Source organism: Dendropsophus ebraccatus, chromosome 7, assembly GCF_027789765.1.
Source record: "Dendropsophus ebraccatus isolate aDenEbr1 chromosome 7, aDenEbr1.pat, whole genome shotgun sequence".
Lineage (NCBI taxonomy): Eukaryota > Metazoa > Chordata > Amphibia > Anura > Hylidae > Dendropsophus > Dendropsophus ebraccatus.
Window position 1 is genome coordinate 119,370,864 of NC_091460.1, and position 18,045 is coordinate 119,388,908.

General features: G+C 44.1%; 1 protein-coding gene across 2 annotated transcripts in view; it reads left to right on the top strand.

The window, feature by feature from the left end:
* Positions 1-3,198: 3,198 nt before the first annotated feature.
* MMRN1 (multimerin 1) overlaps positions 3,199-18,045 on the top strand; it is a 60,240-nt gene continuing 45,393 nt past the window's right edge. For both annotated transcript variants that reach the window (XM_069978325.1, XM_069978326.1), the window contains exon 1: positions 3,199-3,767. In XM_069978325.1, the coding sequence (XP_069834426.1) occupies positions 3,289-3,767 (479 nt within the window). In that variant the 5' untranslated portion in view covers positions 3,199-3,288. The remainder of the gene's footprint in view (positions 3,768-18,045) is intronic.

Genomic DNA, 18,045 nt, shown 5'->3' on the forward strand with positions numbered 1-18,045 from the left:
CACATTCCCTTTAAATGTCATGTTAACCTTCTCAAAGAACTGTGTTCTTTGGGATGTGTTGGTGGGTTAAGGTAACAGGAGTGGCCAGTTACAAGCAGACAAACCATACTCATGTGCAATGGTCAATAGCTGCATGATTTACCAATAAAATCACGCTATCAGTGGCCATCGCTTGAGATCATGTGGCCGGCTGTTCATATGGTTTCACCCTAAGGCTCCGTGCACACGGAGCAAAAGTGGTGGAATTCTGCGGCGGAGATGCCGACAGCCTCCCTGTCATAGTGACAGTCTATGGGAGGCTCGCACGCCTCCTCTCTCCGTGCTGAAGAATGAACATGTTCCGCCACTTTTGCTCCGTATGCATGGAGCCTAATTCATTCAGAAAATGCAGATATTGGTCTAGTAATTTCTAGTAATTTTTTTTAATGTTGAAAGCCTGTTTATATTTTAGGGAGTCAAAAAATACAATTTAACTGAAACATAAAAAAAACTGTGAGAGGTAATGTTCACATGATGTACAAACCCCGGCCTTTATTAACGTTCATGATCATTAATAATGGACGTGGTTTAGCTAGTTGTTTGTACAGTGTGTGAACATAGCCTAAAGCAGTGTCAGAGCTACCATGGAGGCAGACCACGCAACTGCTACAAGGCCTGTGCAGCAGAGGGGCCTGCGCCACCCCCGGAAAAAAATCTGCCTTCATGGTGGCTATGGCTCAGAGCACCCACTACCAGTCTCTTCTGTGGCCAGAGGCAGCATTGCACCTCCAGCCACAAGAATCCCCCCCCCCCCGGGCAGTACCTTGTTGTTCCATTCTCCTAGCTTCCCAGGATGCCAAGAGCACAAGTTACTTGTACCCCCAGGGACTGCCAGCTGCCAGGCCATGTGAGTACATGCATCAAGGGGGGGGGGGGGGGGGGAATAGTGTCCTCCTATGGGGCCCCATGAATTCTAGCTATACCCGTGGCCTAAAGGCTCAATAACACTGTGTACTAGTAAGTCGAACAGGCTGAGGTCATCCTGCTTACCATGATCTCCTGACAAACAAGCCAACTTATTGAGCTCATAGTATTGATGAATCCAAACCCGTTCGACTTTAAATTGTCGAAATTTCATGAATAAATAAATTTGAAAAAAAAAGGTAAAAGATAGAATTGTTCAAACCAATTCTTCAATCTGGATGTTTCTGGTACAATTTGATAGTTTCATTATACCTTCTGAAAGCTGAATGCCACAGCCATGATTAAATGCATCAATAATACGAGGCTCATAATAGAACAATCACATGTTCTATTCACAATAGAAATATAGTCGTTTTCTTCCTACTCCTTTGAATAAGTTGAACAAAGTATACCTTAGGAGAAGATAACCAAAGAAGAAGAGATCAGCATATCGCTTAATTCTATCCATTTGTGTAATGGTACACTTTATGTCAGAGAAAGGTTTAGCCATTATGGATAATAGGTAATGTATTTCTGTATTTGTAGAGGAACATTTCACAAGAAAAATGTTGGGTCAAATGTGTAGGTTTTGGAAAAAGATTTAAGAAAATATGATATTTCTACCCCTGGTAGTTGTAGGTTACCCTCCCAGTGATGCCCCTGGTAGCTGAAGTCAGCCCCCACCCCTAAGTTATGCCCCTGGTAGCTGTAGTGAAACCCCCCCCCCCCCCCCAGTGATACCCCTGGTAGCTATAGTTCATCCCCTAATCCCCAGTTGTGTTCTGGTACCTGTAGTAACCCCCCAGTGATGACAAAAAACATGAAGTGCAACAGCAACCTACAGGTGCAAGTGCTTACCGTACATACTTTACCCGACGTACACACATATAAAAACCTGCTCTATAGATTTTAAAAAAGGAGGATCTTAGTAAACTATTTGATAAAACAGCATGTACCATGTCACCACGTTAAGGTATGCTCAGAGACATGATCCTACTCTAGCATTATTACAATGGCCTCTCCTGGACTAACAATATGCCTACAACTGGGCAGATAGGAGCCAAATCTCTATTTATAGCAAGCACAGGACATAGGTGGAGGTTTTAGGCTTATTGTTAGCCCAGGAGAGGCCATTACTAGTGTGAGAATGCTAGTGTGAGAGGTGCGGGGATGCGGATGCCGTGGTCCTTTTTTTGAACCCCTGCTCGGTTCCCATGCACGGTGTCGGTCTATTCAGGAGCACTCGCCCGGCATGGAGCACTAGGGGAAGGCCTGCTAACCCCCAGTGTGACTGAACCCTCTCCCCCCTGTGACACAGCTCCATTAGAATCAAAGAAGGGGAGATTGTCACACTGGGGGGCGGCGGGCCAGACCCCAGTGCTTAATGCTAGGCCAATGCTCGGAAGTAAACTGGCACCGTCCGCAGGAACTGGGCGGAGGTTCAAATAAAAGTACTGACATCACCGCACCGGCGCTGGTCTGTTCATATAAAAAATACAAAGCGATGTACCTAGTGGTACATTTACTTTATTGTGTATAAAGGGAACCTGTCACCCCCCGTGCCGGGGTGACAGGCTCCCGTCCCCCGTTTGAGCCCCCTATACTCACCTAATCCCGCCGGGTCCCGCTTCTGGAGGTGGTCGGGTGATGAAGATCTCAGCCGCTGCAGCCCGGTGCGCGCTGAGAGATGAGTCCAACACCCATAGAGAATCTCTATGTCATTCTCTATGGGTGTTGGACTCATCTCTCAGCGCGCGCGCCGGGCTGCAGCGGCTGAGATCTTCATCACCCGACCACCTCCAGAGGCGGGATTAGGTGAGTATAGGGGGCTTTAACGGGGGGTCGGGAGCCTGTCACCCCGGCACGGGGGGTGACAGGTTCCCTTTAAAATTGTTTCTAAATAGACTTTAAAATAGTGGGCACACTCATGGAAACCCTATACTGGGCCTACCATGTGTTGTTACATAAATCAGTACAGATATTTGAATCTATTTAAATTTAAAAAAAATTTTTAGGGGTTGAAATGAAAGCTTACTGTCCTCGCAGTTGTGTTTCCATGTTCTGCTTTGACAAACAGTCAAATATGATCCAATATTGTTCCACTTTCTTTTCTTCGTAATATTTCCCATCCTCAACATTTCTCTAGGTGAGAAGGACAGAAGGCTTTGCAGTAACAGGAAGCAGTGTTTCCTCCGCTCATGACTGACATGTTATAACCTGCTTCCTTTTCATGCAAAGTGAGAATTGGCATGCAAACCTAGAGTTTGGTCCGAACAAAAACAGATGTCATAAGTCTAGAGACATAATAGAGCTAAACTAACCTAGGATAGTCATTTTATCTTCAAGATGATGTCAGTTTTGCTACTGACTATATGTCTCACTTTGCACATTGATGGTGGAAGAACAAGGGGGGATTCATTCGATGTGACTGGAGACCCATGGACAGAAGGTGCGGATACCGACGTGGAGCAGCTTCTCTTTGAGATAGATAGTAAAATACTCAGGGATACCACCCAAAGGAGTATCACCGAAGAAACGACTTTGTTTGAAGAAGAATTCACCACAACACAGTATTCAACTACAACTGCCCCTCTGTTACCAAATACAAAAAGAAGAGAATACAAACTTTTTGATACAATTGTAAGGATGCCAATAAAAACTCCTGCAACTGCAAAAGCAGAAACTGAGAAATCTAGTAATGAGCAGATTGGGACTTCAGGAAAGACAACTAAAGGCGCTGGGGAAGTCGGAGCAGATAGTTCTTCCCGACTGAATTACATCAATAAGAACAACCAGAGATCGAGCTTTGAAACAGCACGTGGAAAGTAAGATATCCTTTTCTCTATATTTAGCAAAATAATATTTGTTAAACATTTTGGGTTTCCGGGAAAAAACACACAACCCTCTACCTCAGGGGACTATGGAACTCAACTTATTTTTTTGCCCAAAGTACTTAAACCCCATACAAAATGATAGGATTAAACAATTGGATAAACCCATTTACAGTATTTTTTGAGTAACTATTAATGGCAACATTATTGTAAGATATAGTAGCAGCACATTTAGTCAATGGTCAGAGGTCTGGTGGTTCACTCCTTACTTCTGTAATGGAATATCTCAGTTTGCTGTCTATTTCTAAGAAGCAGTTCAAAATAAAAGGGTAAATTGTTCATTTAACAGTAATTGTATTTTGTTCAAGTTATTAGACTCTAGCTGTTCTGTAAGACCATGTTAGTTGTGAGAGCCGTCTTATGCTTGGTTCAATTGCGGCTTGTAGTATTATAAAAAAAATGCTTATTTGGTATTTTTAAGGCGTGTTATTTGAAGACATTTTTTTAAATACTTAAAGGATAATCCCAGCAAATATATTTTCTTTCAAATGTCGGAAAGTGCTAGAAATTTGTAATTTACTTCTATTAAAAATTCTCAAGTCTTTCAGTACTTAACAGCTGCTGTATGTCCTATCTATTTCTATGTCTGTGACATACAGCAACTGATAAGTACTGGAAACATTTTTTTTTATTTTAATTTTTTTTTTGCTTTAGTTGCCTTTTAAATTGGAAAATCCAAAAAGGAAAAGCATTGCTGTACTCCGGTGAGCTCAAGTGGTTTATTCCATTGGAATTGCTTTAACTGGATTTTACATGTAGTAGGGTTATACTGTAGGATGAAATGATGGACTATGTAACATAAAAATTGAGAAAGACAAGCAGAGAGATTTTTTGTAGCGTGCATGAGTATATGTGGCAAAAATGGTGTACTGTAAAATTGTGTATATCGCATGCTTAGTATGCTGCAACTTTATTGGCGTTATACATGTCCATATCCCACCTCATGGATGGTATACTACTTATAATCCGTCATTATTGCTCATTTTCTAGAAACTTTTTAAGGCCATGTTCAAATAATGTAAGTTCCGTACTAATCAAGGCCGTTGTTGCAACGGCCATAATTTTTACGGAACTTACGTTGTACTGAAGGCCGAGGGAATCCCGGCCGGAGTGTATACACATGTTATACACTCCGGCCGGAATCTGTAGCAGGGCCGTACAAAACTGACATATCTGAAAACCCTGTCAGTGCACAGGGCAAATTGACATATCTGTTTTCTGCAGCCACTATTCATTGAAGTAAAGAAAACCCTGTCAGTGCACACTATGGAGTGTGCGGCTCCGGCCGCACGCTCCATTGTGTGTAGTGGGGAGTTCTGATGCGGGCGCGTACGGATGCACCCGCATCAAAACTCTGCGGCGCTAAAGATCATCATGCAGATACTGCAGTACCTGGCCAGGTCATGGAACAGCCGGTCTCATACTAAGTGTGCACAAAGCCTAGAACTGTTTAGGTTCATAAAAAGTATACATAATCAATGAATAATCAATTCAAAGTATTTTTTGCTTCTTAACTATTTATGCTAAAAAATCACTCCTGAATTTGGATTACTTCCACACCTACAAACTATTACTCATTTCATACTAAGTTCGTCAGCCATATACACCTTAAGAAGTTCACAACTTATACATTCAACAAAATCTACATCAATGGAAAATTGTGGAGGTCCACATTATTTTATTCCGCACACCAAGCTGCAAAAATCCCAATTAGTGTCTAAAAATACACCCTTTTGGTTTCGATTGGGTATATTGGGGTCTATTGATCCATTTAACCCCTGCTCCGGGTCCGAAACTGGCACTTATGTTAAATGGAGCCTGCTGAACATCATCATCATCACTAACATCAGCGGCGCGTGTGCAAAATGATGGCAATATGGCAAGATGGCAATAGTATGCAAGTGGGAGGAAGAAGGATTGTGACCATGGCACAAGCACTATACACCAAGACTCGTCTTTGGCTTACAATAGAAGAAATGATATTGTGTAGCATCGCTTCCACTGACACATTAAGCAAAAGTAATGTACACAGTCAGCACCTCGAGTCCGGTTCGGGTGCTGACAGATTTCTATTAAGGAAAAATATCTCACTCAGCAGCCTTATCATATTTACATGTATCCAAGCTGGTTCAATTATTTAACAATTTTTATCCCTTGTTTTGTCCTTTGTAACCCAGTAGCACAGTAGCTGCTATTGGGCCCTGGGGAGGGCTGGAGGGGGATCTCTAGGCAGGCTCAGGCAAAAACAAAGGGGCCACAGGCATTTTTTGTACTTTGCAATTTTGCCAAAATTTTGTGTAAATGGTTACAAAGTTGTTGCCAGTGATTTTGTATGAATCGAATTGGCATAAAACCTGTGTGCTGACAAGTAGTATTAGCATTAGTAAGGAACATCAAGTAGGCTTAAGGACAAATAAGTGTGGTCCCTGTGACTATGGCACCATGTGGTCACAGCTGTTGACGTAGATTATCCACTGTAAGGTCTTGTTCACACTGAGCAAAAATGGCAGAATGGGAGGGCGCGCGCATCCGCTCCTGCCGCTCTCCCCTCAAAGAAATGACATGTCAATTCTTTGAGCGGAGAGGGGAGGAAGCAAATGCGCGCGCGCCTTCCCATTCACTCACTGCAGGACACTGAGCACCGAGGGATTCCGCTGTTTTTGCTCAGTGTGAACGGGGCCTAACAAAGTGAGTGCATAGGTATGAGAGAAAAAGTCTTTTGTGAACAGATAGCTGGCAGTATGGAGAGTTGCCTTAAGTTAATATAACTGCATTTCCCTATTGTCTTCTGCTGGCCATTATCTACGACACTGTGGAAACCCTGCTGGCTGAGAGATACGTATGTGGAGGGTTCTCTGTGGCCACTTAGGGACAAATCGTGTTATAACTTTATATGCTACCACATTGACCGATCACCAGAGATGTAAGACCTCAGACTTCTAAAGGGCAAGTTTGGGTGCAGAAGACCCAGTATACACTATCTGAAGCTCTGCTACATCATCAGTTAGAATGGACTACATACTGGGGTGATGTGATTCAAAATCAGAAAAAAAAAACAAAAAACAGGGAGATGCATGATGGGAAATGTAGTTTCCTGGCTGGCACCATCTATATAGATCGGCTTTTAGAAAAGCTTGTATCTAAGGAACGACAGCAGCTAGAAAGACAGGAGACGGCTCAGAATACTCAGGTGGACTTGGTGAGTGTAAGCAGCTGGCATATCATTTTTTAGCTCTTAGGTGGATAACCCCTTTAAGATAGAGATTCTATATTTTTACCATTTCTTGCCTGGATGCCATACTGGCTATAGCTGTAGATAAAGGAGGGTAAAAAAATAAGTTACAATATACCAAAGAGAGTGCAGAAAACTCCAGACTGATTGGAAAAAGTCTGAAGATGCAATGACATCAAAATGGAACTTTCTTACATACAGACAATTCATCGGATTGCATGTAGTATAATACGAATTTGATTGACATCTCCAAACAGTAAGTGCATTACATCTTGGTGTCAATATTTGAAAGATTGAACACAGAGCACACCACATGAAATAATCCTCTGCTGAGAAATAATAGTAATAAAAGACTTTGCATCTGGCTTGTTCAGTAAGTGATATCCTGATTAAACACAGCGTGCCGTTAAGATCAATTCTTATTCAATAACCACATGGGGTAGTTTCAGACCATAGCTATTATTACAAATCATACTTATTTTTGCACATTTTGGTAAAAGAAGATACATAGATGGACAAAATAACTCGAAAATCCCTATTATATTGTCGATGTGAACTCTTTCTGGTGTACCTTCCATCACATCCCATATATCACTGTCTATTAAGGTGCCATTCTTAACCTCAGTTTATTTGTTTTAGGGACGTGATATGTCAGACCTGACATATTTTGATCGTTGCTGCACATCTGTGACCCAGGTAGCTCAGTTGATGGGTGTATTGAAGACTACTGTTTCCTTGATCGCATCTCAGTATGCAAAGACTGGCAAACATCTGCAGACAGAAGCCTCTGTGGTTAAAGTCAAAGCTTGACGTGAAGGACAGAAGAGCACTTTGTCAAGCTTTAGCCTTCAAATTATTGTAGAGGGAGATGCAAGTTTAAAGGCACAAGTATCAGCAAAAACCGACAGGCATACAATGTACAAAGATGAGTTTTTTTCGGTTACAAATCCATAACAATATTTGTGTAACGCTGGCTGTTTCCTCCAACCAGCATCCTGCTCTCTTTGGTGGGCATATCGACATGTCAGCAGCTTTTGCTATCGTTGGGCTATCTGTTCTTGGTGTTTACCGGTGCCTGCCTCCTCCTCTCTCCATGTCTCTGATCACCCTGTTCCTGCAGCCATTTTCAGTCCAGCCTTTAGGGTGAATGCACGACTCTTAAGGCTATGTTCACACGTAGTAAGAGACCGGCCGTTCTTTAACCCAGCCGGGTCACGGAATGGCAAGTCTCAGAGAAGATCATCCTGGCCGGATGATCTTTAGCGACACTTAATACTGATTGCTGCCCTGTTGGTAAACATAATGAACGTGTTATGCTTATCTGTCCACGCTCCCCTGATGTCCTGATGCGGTGTTGCAAGTGTCCCCCACTGACTGCAGCCCCGCTACTTGTTTCAGGAGTGACAGTCCGCTCAGCCAATCCATGGCTGAGATGAGATGGCGCTGTGGACAGTGATTGGCCAGATTTTATCTCTGAAGTAGCAGAGCTACAGTCAGTCGGGGACACCAGAGAGGCTTCATCAGGACACCAGAGGAGCGTGGAAAGATAAGCATAATGTTTGTTATGTATACCAGCAGAGCAGCAATATATATATATATATATATTTTAGTGCTGGATAATAGGGATGGTCTGAACCTGCCGAGGTTCGGGTTCGTACGAACCCGAACGCTCGGCAGCAGGTTCCCGCTTTCTGCCCGTGGGAGTAACGCCTGGAAAACTGGGATACAGCCTATGGCTATGGCTGTATCCCAGTTTTCCAGGCGGTCCTCCCGCTGGATCCGCCCGCTCCATGGAGCGGGCGGACAGCGGGACTCATAACCGAGGGTTTGGGTTCGTACAAACCCGAACCGAACTCGGTTCGGACCATCCCTACTGGAGAACCCTTTTAAATTATGAGATACATCATTAGCATTATTACGCTAGTTTAAAGTGTCCCTGTCGTTATAACTTTCAAAATCTAAATCAACAGTAGATGAACAAGTTTGCAGTTTACATTCATTATAATTTTTTTTAGTTGTCATGGAAAACACGGCACTTCCTGTTTTCTGACAATTTTTTTCTAAAAAAACAGGAAATAGTCAGAAGAACGGAAGTCCTGTGTATTCCAGGTCATCTGAGCGCTCACAGAGAGAAGGCAGTCATGTGATTGATGGACAGATAGAGTCTGTACTGGCCAGAATTCCTGTGTTTAGGATCTGGATTTCTGGTAAGTATAGCTTTGTTTTACAGCAAGATAACAACAACAACAACAAAAATTGAGAATGTATATTGGAAATTTGGTTTATATCACATCTACTGTTGATTTAGATTTTGAACGTTATAACGACAGGTACACTTTAACTACCTTAAACCTTCTTCTATCATATGGTGCAATTTTAAAAGAATCGTTGATTTGAAGGAGAATTCTTTTAAGTGTACATTCACTGAAAGAATGTACTATAAGGATTGTACTACTTTCATCCTGGAGCGTGTGATAATAATATCTCCTTTGTCTCTGGGTGGGAATAATTTTTCATTTCACCTTTAGAGTTATGTGATCTGACAGAGTTGTCATAAATGACAAAAGAGAAAACCTTAAATACTTTATAAAGCACAACATAAGGAGAAAGGCACAGTCACATGTATGAGATATTGACTAATCATAGATAGTGGAGATTAACCTGGACATAGAAATGTGCGCTTCATACCATTACATACAATATACAGCTATTATTCTGTCCTTCAGCCCACCAGTATTATACATGAGACATCCAGGCTCTGTTTGTCAAGCTGATTAATGGCTTTAAGTTGGTCATGACGGCAACAATTTTTCAGTGATTTAACAGAAGAAGAAAGAAAAAGCTCAATAGGGAAAGAGCATACACAGATAAACACAGTATGTACCAAAGTATTAAATATTATTTCCAATGAAAAAGTATTCATATGGAAGGAGCATTTGTGCCATTGCTTTGCACTGTGTCTACTTTATATTAAAGCATCTGATACGTAAAGAGGTTGTGTGATTTAGGAAACCAATTTTTTTTAAATACCCTTGCAGGGAAATCGGACTAGAAGGGTATTTACTCATATACCTTTTATTATTATATTCAAAGACACATACTGTTATCTGGGATAATATTAAGATTTTTAGTTTTTTTTTTTTTTTTTCTGTACAACTTGCCCATAGGTTGTACATAAGCCCATGATCACGGGTGTACAATACCAGAAGAGATAGTGTTTTATTTATAACATGTTTCTCAGAAAATAAGACCTACACTGAAAATAAGACCTGGCTTAGCTTTGTAGGCTTTAGGCTATGTTCACACTATGTAAAAGTCAACAACGGCCGTACTTTTTGTGGAGCGCAACATAACCTTATCTGATATGGGATCCCAGCCGGAGCGTATACACATCATATAGGCTCCGGCCGGGATCCCATAGGGGGTGCAAATAACTGACATGTCAGTTTTCTGCGGCCGGAATTCTGTGAATTCTGTCCGCAGAAAGCCCTGTCAGTTCACACAGTAAACCGAGCGGCTCCGCTCGCTTCATTGTGTGCTGTGGGAAGCTCTGATGCGGGCACGCGCTGATGCGCCCGCATCAGAGCTCCGCGGCCGGAAAAATCATCCAGTTGGTACTTCAGTACCGGCCGCGATGATCCGGGCACAGACCGGCCATTCCGTGACCCGGCCGGTCTGATACGTAATGTGAACATAGCCTAATGGAGTAGGCTCGAAATATAAGACCTACTCCTAAAATAAGCCCTAGTTACAGTCAGCTGACCAGATCCCTGACACTGGGTGGCTGAGCATCAGCCAATCGGGACTGGACTTGTTTTGTCTCTCCGCCCCCATCTGCTCATCACAAGCTGCAGGGGAGGGAGGAGTGGTAAGATGTACAGTAGGCGACATTGAATATAGGGGGAAGGAGGGTACATGGGTCAACGACAGAGGGGGGAGGGAGATATTAAGTATGGGGGGGCCTTACTGCAGAGGGGGATGTATACAGTATGGGGGAGGAACTACAGAGTGGGGAGCAGTGGCGTAGCCACCGTGGTCGCGGGGGTCGCCGCCGCGACCGGGCCCGCCACAAGGGGGGCCCGCGGGGCCCCCCGATCAATCACTCTTGTGACCGCAAGCATTGTTTTGCTTGCGGTCACAAGAGACTGGCTCCGTCTTTCCCACGGCTTCTGCGCGGCTGCCGGGGGTGTCGCGTCTTACCCCCGGCAGCGCGCGCATCCCAGAACTCCCTGCGCGCCTTGGGCCCTGACTTCCGGTTTCCGGCGCGCAGGGAGTTCTGGGATGCGCGCGCTGCCGGGGATAAGACGCGACACCCCCGGCAGCCGCGCAGCAGCCGGGGACAGACCGATGGCGAAGGAGTGAGGATCAACGTGGGAGCGCGATGTCAGGTGAGTTAAGTTTTGTTTTTTTATCAGCCTGTACGGGTGGGGGGAAAGGAGGGGGGGCATCTATGAGGGTGGGGGGAAAGGAGGGGGGCATCTATGAGGGTGGGGGGAAAGGAGGGGGCCATCTATGAGGGTGGGGGGAAAGGAGGGGGCCATCTATGAGGGTGGGGGGAAAGGAGGGGGGCATCTATGAGGGTGGGGGGAAAGGAGGGGGGCATCTATGAGGGTGGGGGGGAAGGAGGGGGGCATCTATGAGGGTGGGGGGGAAGGAGGGGGGCATCTATGAGGAGGGGGGCATTTATGAGGGTGGGGGGAAAGAGGGGGGCCATCTATGAGGGTGGGGGGAAAGGAGGGGGCCATCTATGAGGGTGGGGGGGAAAGAGGGGCCATCTATGAGGGTGGGGGGAAAGAGGGGCCATCTATGAGGGTGGGGGGAAAGGAGGGGGGCATCTATGAGGGTGGGGGGGGGAAAGGGGACCATCTATAAGGGAGGGGGGAAAGGGGACCATCTATAAGGGAGGGGTAGAAAGGGGACCATCTATAAGGGAGGGGGGGAAAGGGGACCATCTATAAGGGAGGGGGGAAAGGGGACCATCTATAAGGGAGGGGGGGAAAGGGGACCATCTATAAGGGAGGGGGGGGGGGAAGGGGACCATCTATAAGGGGGGGGGGGGGAAGGGGACCATCTATAAGGGAGGGGGGGAGGGAAGGGGACCATCTATAAGGGAGGGGGGGGGGAAGGGGACCATCTATAAGGGAGGGTGGGGGGAGAGGGGACCATCCATAAGGGAGGGTGAGGAGAGAGGGGGCCATCTATAAGGGAGGGGGTAGAGGGGGCCATCTATAAGGGAGGGGGTAGAGGGGGCCATCTATTTGGGGGGGCAACATAGGGGGAGAGGGAATACACAGAGGGGGGCATATATTAGGAGGTCACATAGAGTCAGGGCTACCCACTAAATGAGGGTGTAAAGGGGACAGTACAGATGTGTAGAGAGATGAGGATGGTGTCAGAGTGTGGAGCCTAATATGTCTGTCTGGCAGATTCTGTGGATTCGTGGCTCGGAGAAGTTCTCATAACGGCCCAGGGCAGATGGAGAAGATAATGAAAAGGAAAGAACTCCAATCAGAAAAGACGTCTCCTGTGAGTCACCTGATATAACTGCACAGTAATGTATATGGTGTATAGAGCCTGTGTAGAGCTGGGGCCACCTCTATATGACTGGATGAGGTGATTTAGTATACTGGATTTGGTCAGTAACAATATGGTGGTGATGGTTGTGGTGTGGCGGTAATGTTTCCTCCCTATATACTGGTATTACTGGTAATATTGGTCTCAGTATACAGGATTTGGTCGGTAACAGTATGGCGGTAATAGGTAATATCTGTCTTGGTGTGTGTGTGTGTATGTATATATATATATATATATATATATATATATATATATATATATATATATACAGTGGTACCTTGGTTTAAGAGTAACTTCGTTTAAGAGCGTTTTGGTTTAAGAGCTCACAGTTTTTCAAAATTGTGACTTGGTTTAAGAGCATTGCTTTGGTTTAAGAACTTCCTGTATTGGGTGGGAGGGCGAGTAGAGAAGGGGCATGGCCTGCATAGCGGGGTCTACAGCACTGTACTCTAAACACCTTCCAAATCATAGCAGATCCCCTTCAGGCTGGGGCTTACATCAGGGGACAGGACTGTGGGGGGGGGGGGTAATCTCTCCATAGCTGTAACCCCTCTCTCCCCGGACAGAGAGCGCTGCATGTATGTGCCCACACCTGCCCTGCTCATTCCTTCCTGCTCCCTGCAGTCTCTGTCAGCCCTTGTGTTTCCCATCCTCTCCATTACTGTACAGTACAGAATAATAAATATATTTGGGGTGTGGAACCAATTGTCTGCATTTACATGATTTCTTATAGGAAAATTTGCTTTGGTTTAAGAGTGGATTTGGATTACAAGCACGGTCCTGGAACGAATTATGCTCATAATCCAAGGCACCACTGTGTATATATATATATATATATATATATATATATATATATATATAATACACACACACACACACACAACAATAGCATCACTTGGTCGTGAAAGGAGGGGGGGGGGGGACGGGGGGGTCGTGAAAGGAGGGGGGGGGGCCCAAGTTGGCCTCTCGCACCAGGGCCCAGGAGACATTAGCTACGCCCCTGGTGGGGAGGGATGTATATAGTATGGGAACTACCTGCAGAGGAGAGATGTATATAGTACGGGGGAAGAACTACAGAGGGGGGATATATACAGTATGGGGGATCAACTACAGAGGGGGAGGGAGGTATATTGTATGGTGACAACCTGCAGATGGTGATGTATACAGTATGGGGGAACAACTACAGAGGGGGAGGGAGGTATATAGTATGGGAACTATCTGCAGAGGAGAGATGTATATAGTACGGGGGAAGAACTACAGAGGGGGGAGGGAGGTATATTGTATGGGAACTATCTGCAGAGGAGAGATGTATATAGTACGGGGGAAGAACTACAGAGGGGGGATATATACAGTATGGGGGATCAACTACAGAGGGGGGAGGGAGGTATATTGTATGGTGACAACCTGCAGATGGTGATGTATACAGTACGGGGGAAGAACTACAGAGGGGGGGATATTCAGTATGGGGGAAGAACTACAGAGGGAGAGGTAGGTATATAGTATGGTGACTACCTGCAGATGGGGATGTATACAGTATGGGGGAAGAACTACAGAGGGGGGGATATTCAGTATGGGGGAAGAACTACAGAGGGAGAGGTAGGTATATAGTATGGTGACTACCTGCAGATGGGGATGTATACAGTATGGGGGAAGAACTACAGAGGAGGAGGGAGGTATATAGTATGAGGACTAGGAAGGCCTGGGTATTACAGTGTAATACAGATACTAATCTGCATTAAGCCTTATAAAATGTATAAAGCTGTGATAGAGCACTTATCCACCTGCTTGGGAGGACATTCTATACTGTACCTCTGTAGACCTCTACAGTGGACCGCAGAGAGCTGCGGGAGGGGCTCCCTGGATAATCTTTGGATCGTCTGGGGAGCCCATAGAAGTTAGTGGTGGTCTCCTGTAAGGTTTTTTTTTCTTTTCTTATATGCTCACCTGGTGTGTTGTGGACTATCGATTGATTCCAGTTTAGCAGGGCAATCAATAAAATATGCTGCTATTAATATTAATAGTGCTGTAGTGCACGGTATATTCTATACATTCTTCCCTCTGTGAAGGCCACATGTTTACTGGCTGACAACACGCTATAATTTTCCTCTGCTCACAATGCTAACCAGATGGCATCTCAGATGTCAGCAGTGAACAGCAGAAGTACAGAGACAACTTATTCACAATGAGCTCCTATGAGGATGCGAGTCCTATAGTAACTTATACTCGTGGTTATTAACATTAAACTGTACGTACATCAGTAAAACGCTCATAAACGCAAAGTTAGTCAATGTAATGGTTGCTGCTTACTGTAAAAAAAATAAATGAAGAATGATATTTTACATATACAATATCATGCGTCCCTACCAGACAATAATGCGATTCCACAGGAATGTCCTTTAAAATGAGGAATTATTATTTATTATACATATAGAAACCCATTCTATTATATTTACAGTGATAATAAACAAGTAATAATTTCTCTAATTGGACGTTCCTATGGAAAGCAGATATTGATTGTCAGATACTGATCTGGAAGGAAGGAACACATAACACAACAATGGCTTCTTCCTAATAAATGTATCAGTTATTCCCATTGATTTGATGATATCACTAAAAACAATAAGGCTGGCATTGATTATGATTTGTAAAGAGTGTGTATTGAAGATACTGGAGCACAGTGCTGGCATGTGAATTTTTATTGTTATACTACAATGATAGTTAATTCTGTTTCCATGGTAACAAAGCTGTAAGAAGCCTCATAGCCGTGGTCTGCCGCTGACAGTCATTTAAGATATAAATGTGCCCTACTGGGAATGCATCTCGCACTGTTCTACCACCTTTCTGTGAATTAAGGCTCATATTCCCTGCCCTCTGCAGGGATGACGCTTCACTACACATGCCCTTGATTTAATGTTAGCCATGCCACCAGACAATTGCACTGAAAGAACAGCATGCCGATATAAAATCATATGAAAGGAACAATATTATGCTCTTTATAATTTAAATAGTTAGAGTCAGTGCCCCCCACATCCTGAGAGCAAAGAATCTTCCTCACCCACTGCTATAGACAGCCCTCTCACTGGTCCAGACTGGGGCAGCAGGTTAGCCTAGTTTCTATAAAAGAATTAAAAAGCCGGCTAGTCACAGGTAGAGATTAGAGATGATCGAACCTCGGGATTTTGCAGGTTCATTCGAACTTGAACATTCTCGATTCTGCAGCATTTGATTCTCGATGCCTTCCCGTTCCGTGGGGAAGGAGGAGACAGCCCGAGTACCGCCTGGAATTCCAGATAAAGCCTAGGTAATAGGCCGTATGCCAGATTTCCAGGCGGTACCCGGGCAGTCTCCTCCTTCCCCACGGACCAGGAAGGCATCGGGAATCAAATGCTGCAGGTTCGAGAATGTTCGATTGAACCTGCAAAATCCCGAGGTTCGATCATCTCTAGTAGAGATGAGCAAATTGTTCATCTAAACAAAGCAAAGTGCTTTGTTTGATCTACGCTCCGCTCATCAAGCCACCAGTGCTGCTTCAGTGCTGCTCCGTTCTCTTCCGCTTCACCCCAAATGCCGTGGAAAAGCTGGATCCAATCCAAGAAGTTTCACAGGATTGGATCCAGCTTACCCCAGCATTTAAGGAGGAATGGCAGGGAGCAGAGCAGCGCTGAAAGGTTGGCAGCTTGATGAGTGGAGGGTAGATCAAGATCAAATAAAGCGCTTCACTTCCTATAGATGAATGATTTCTCTAGTCTCCGGTAGTGATGAATGAACGTATTCGTAAATGTTCGAACGAACATGATGCTAATTGTTTGCGATCGCTGATCATAAACAATTTGTTCAATGATCGGAATGGTTATAACTGTTATTTTAGAACATATTCGAACTTGGGAACGTACGCATCTGCAAAATTTACGGTCTGCACCTGATTATCTGTACAGATGTGCTTAACTCTAGACCGGAACGTACTAAATCTGTATGCAAATGAAGTGCGTAAGCCACTGCGCCATTTACGCTTTGCGCCTGATAATCTCTCCGCATGTGCGTAGACCAAAACGTACGCTTCTACTGCACGTTCATTATTTGCTCGTGAATGTTTGGCGAACACAAACATGAACCGATCACAATATTTTTTTTTTATGTTTGTGTTCCGTTCGGGATCCAAACCGAATATCAGGATGTTCGCTCATCACTATTCACGGGTTATCAGCTTTGTTAGACACAGTCCAGCACCTGTACAGCAACAGTATAACTAGCAGATCCAAAGCGCCCAATTGTAGCCAACATACTGCTCATGTCTCCAATGGATCCAAGTCTTGTGATTCCTATTGGGCCTGTGTGATGTGATGGGAATTGAGGGTGGGGTGTGGGAGAGGTGTGGCATTAGGGGGTAACTAGCCATCTACAATGAACTCCTTCTAGATTCCTGCAGTCACCACTTTTTGCCATCTAGAAAAAAACTGAGCAGCTGGATCCATATTTCAGTAAATGACCCTCTGCTGTTTATTATATGGCTTCTAATAAAATTATTATATTTCTTTCAAATTAACTAGTTAATAAAGTTATATAGATTTGTAATTTACTTCTATTTAAAAGTCTCAAGTCTTGCTATACGTATAAGCTGCTGTATGTCCTGCAGGAAGTGGTATTTTCTTTTCAGTCTGACACCGTGCTCTCTGCTGACATCTCTGTCCGAGACAGGATTTCTTAGGGATTTGCTACAGCTATGGACAGTTCCTGTCTCTGACAGAGGTGGCAGCAGAGAGTACTGTTTCAGACTGAAAAGAAAACAACATTTCCTGCAAGACATACAGCAGCTGATAAGTATGGTAAGACTTGAGATTTTTAAATAGAAGTAAATTACAAATCTATATAACTTTCTGAAACCAGTTTATTTGAAAGAAAGAGATTTTTAATGGATAACCCCTTTAACTCTGTAATAAGAACTGAACCTATTAACAAAATACTGGTGAAGCAAATTTGCAGAGGTTTACTTGACTGTGGCATAGCCTAGATGTGCTGTGGTTACTAGTGATGAGCGAACATGTTCATAAATGTTTTTATGTTCATAAGATCATGATGCTAATTGTTTGAGTTCGTATAACTGTGGTGTCCGACCACGGGAGTTATTAGCTTATACACCCCTCGCGAAAAGCCTGTATTCTAAGTCAAAGTGGCAATGAAGTTGTACCTAAGTTTTGCCACTAGATGTTGCTAGTATGTATATCTTGTACTCAAATATTGCACAGCTTTAGTACTCAAGGGGTTTGTGCACCAATGAGAGCTCTTTTCTCTTCTCCACCTATCTCTGTTCTCTTTCTTCTTTTGCATTCTCTTCTCACCCACTCACAGCAGGTATTAAATACCCTGTAGGAAGTTGTCACTCAACACTCACCAAGTAGTTCTGCTAAT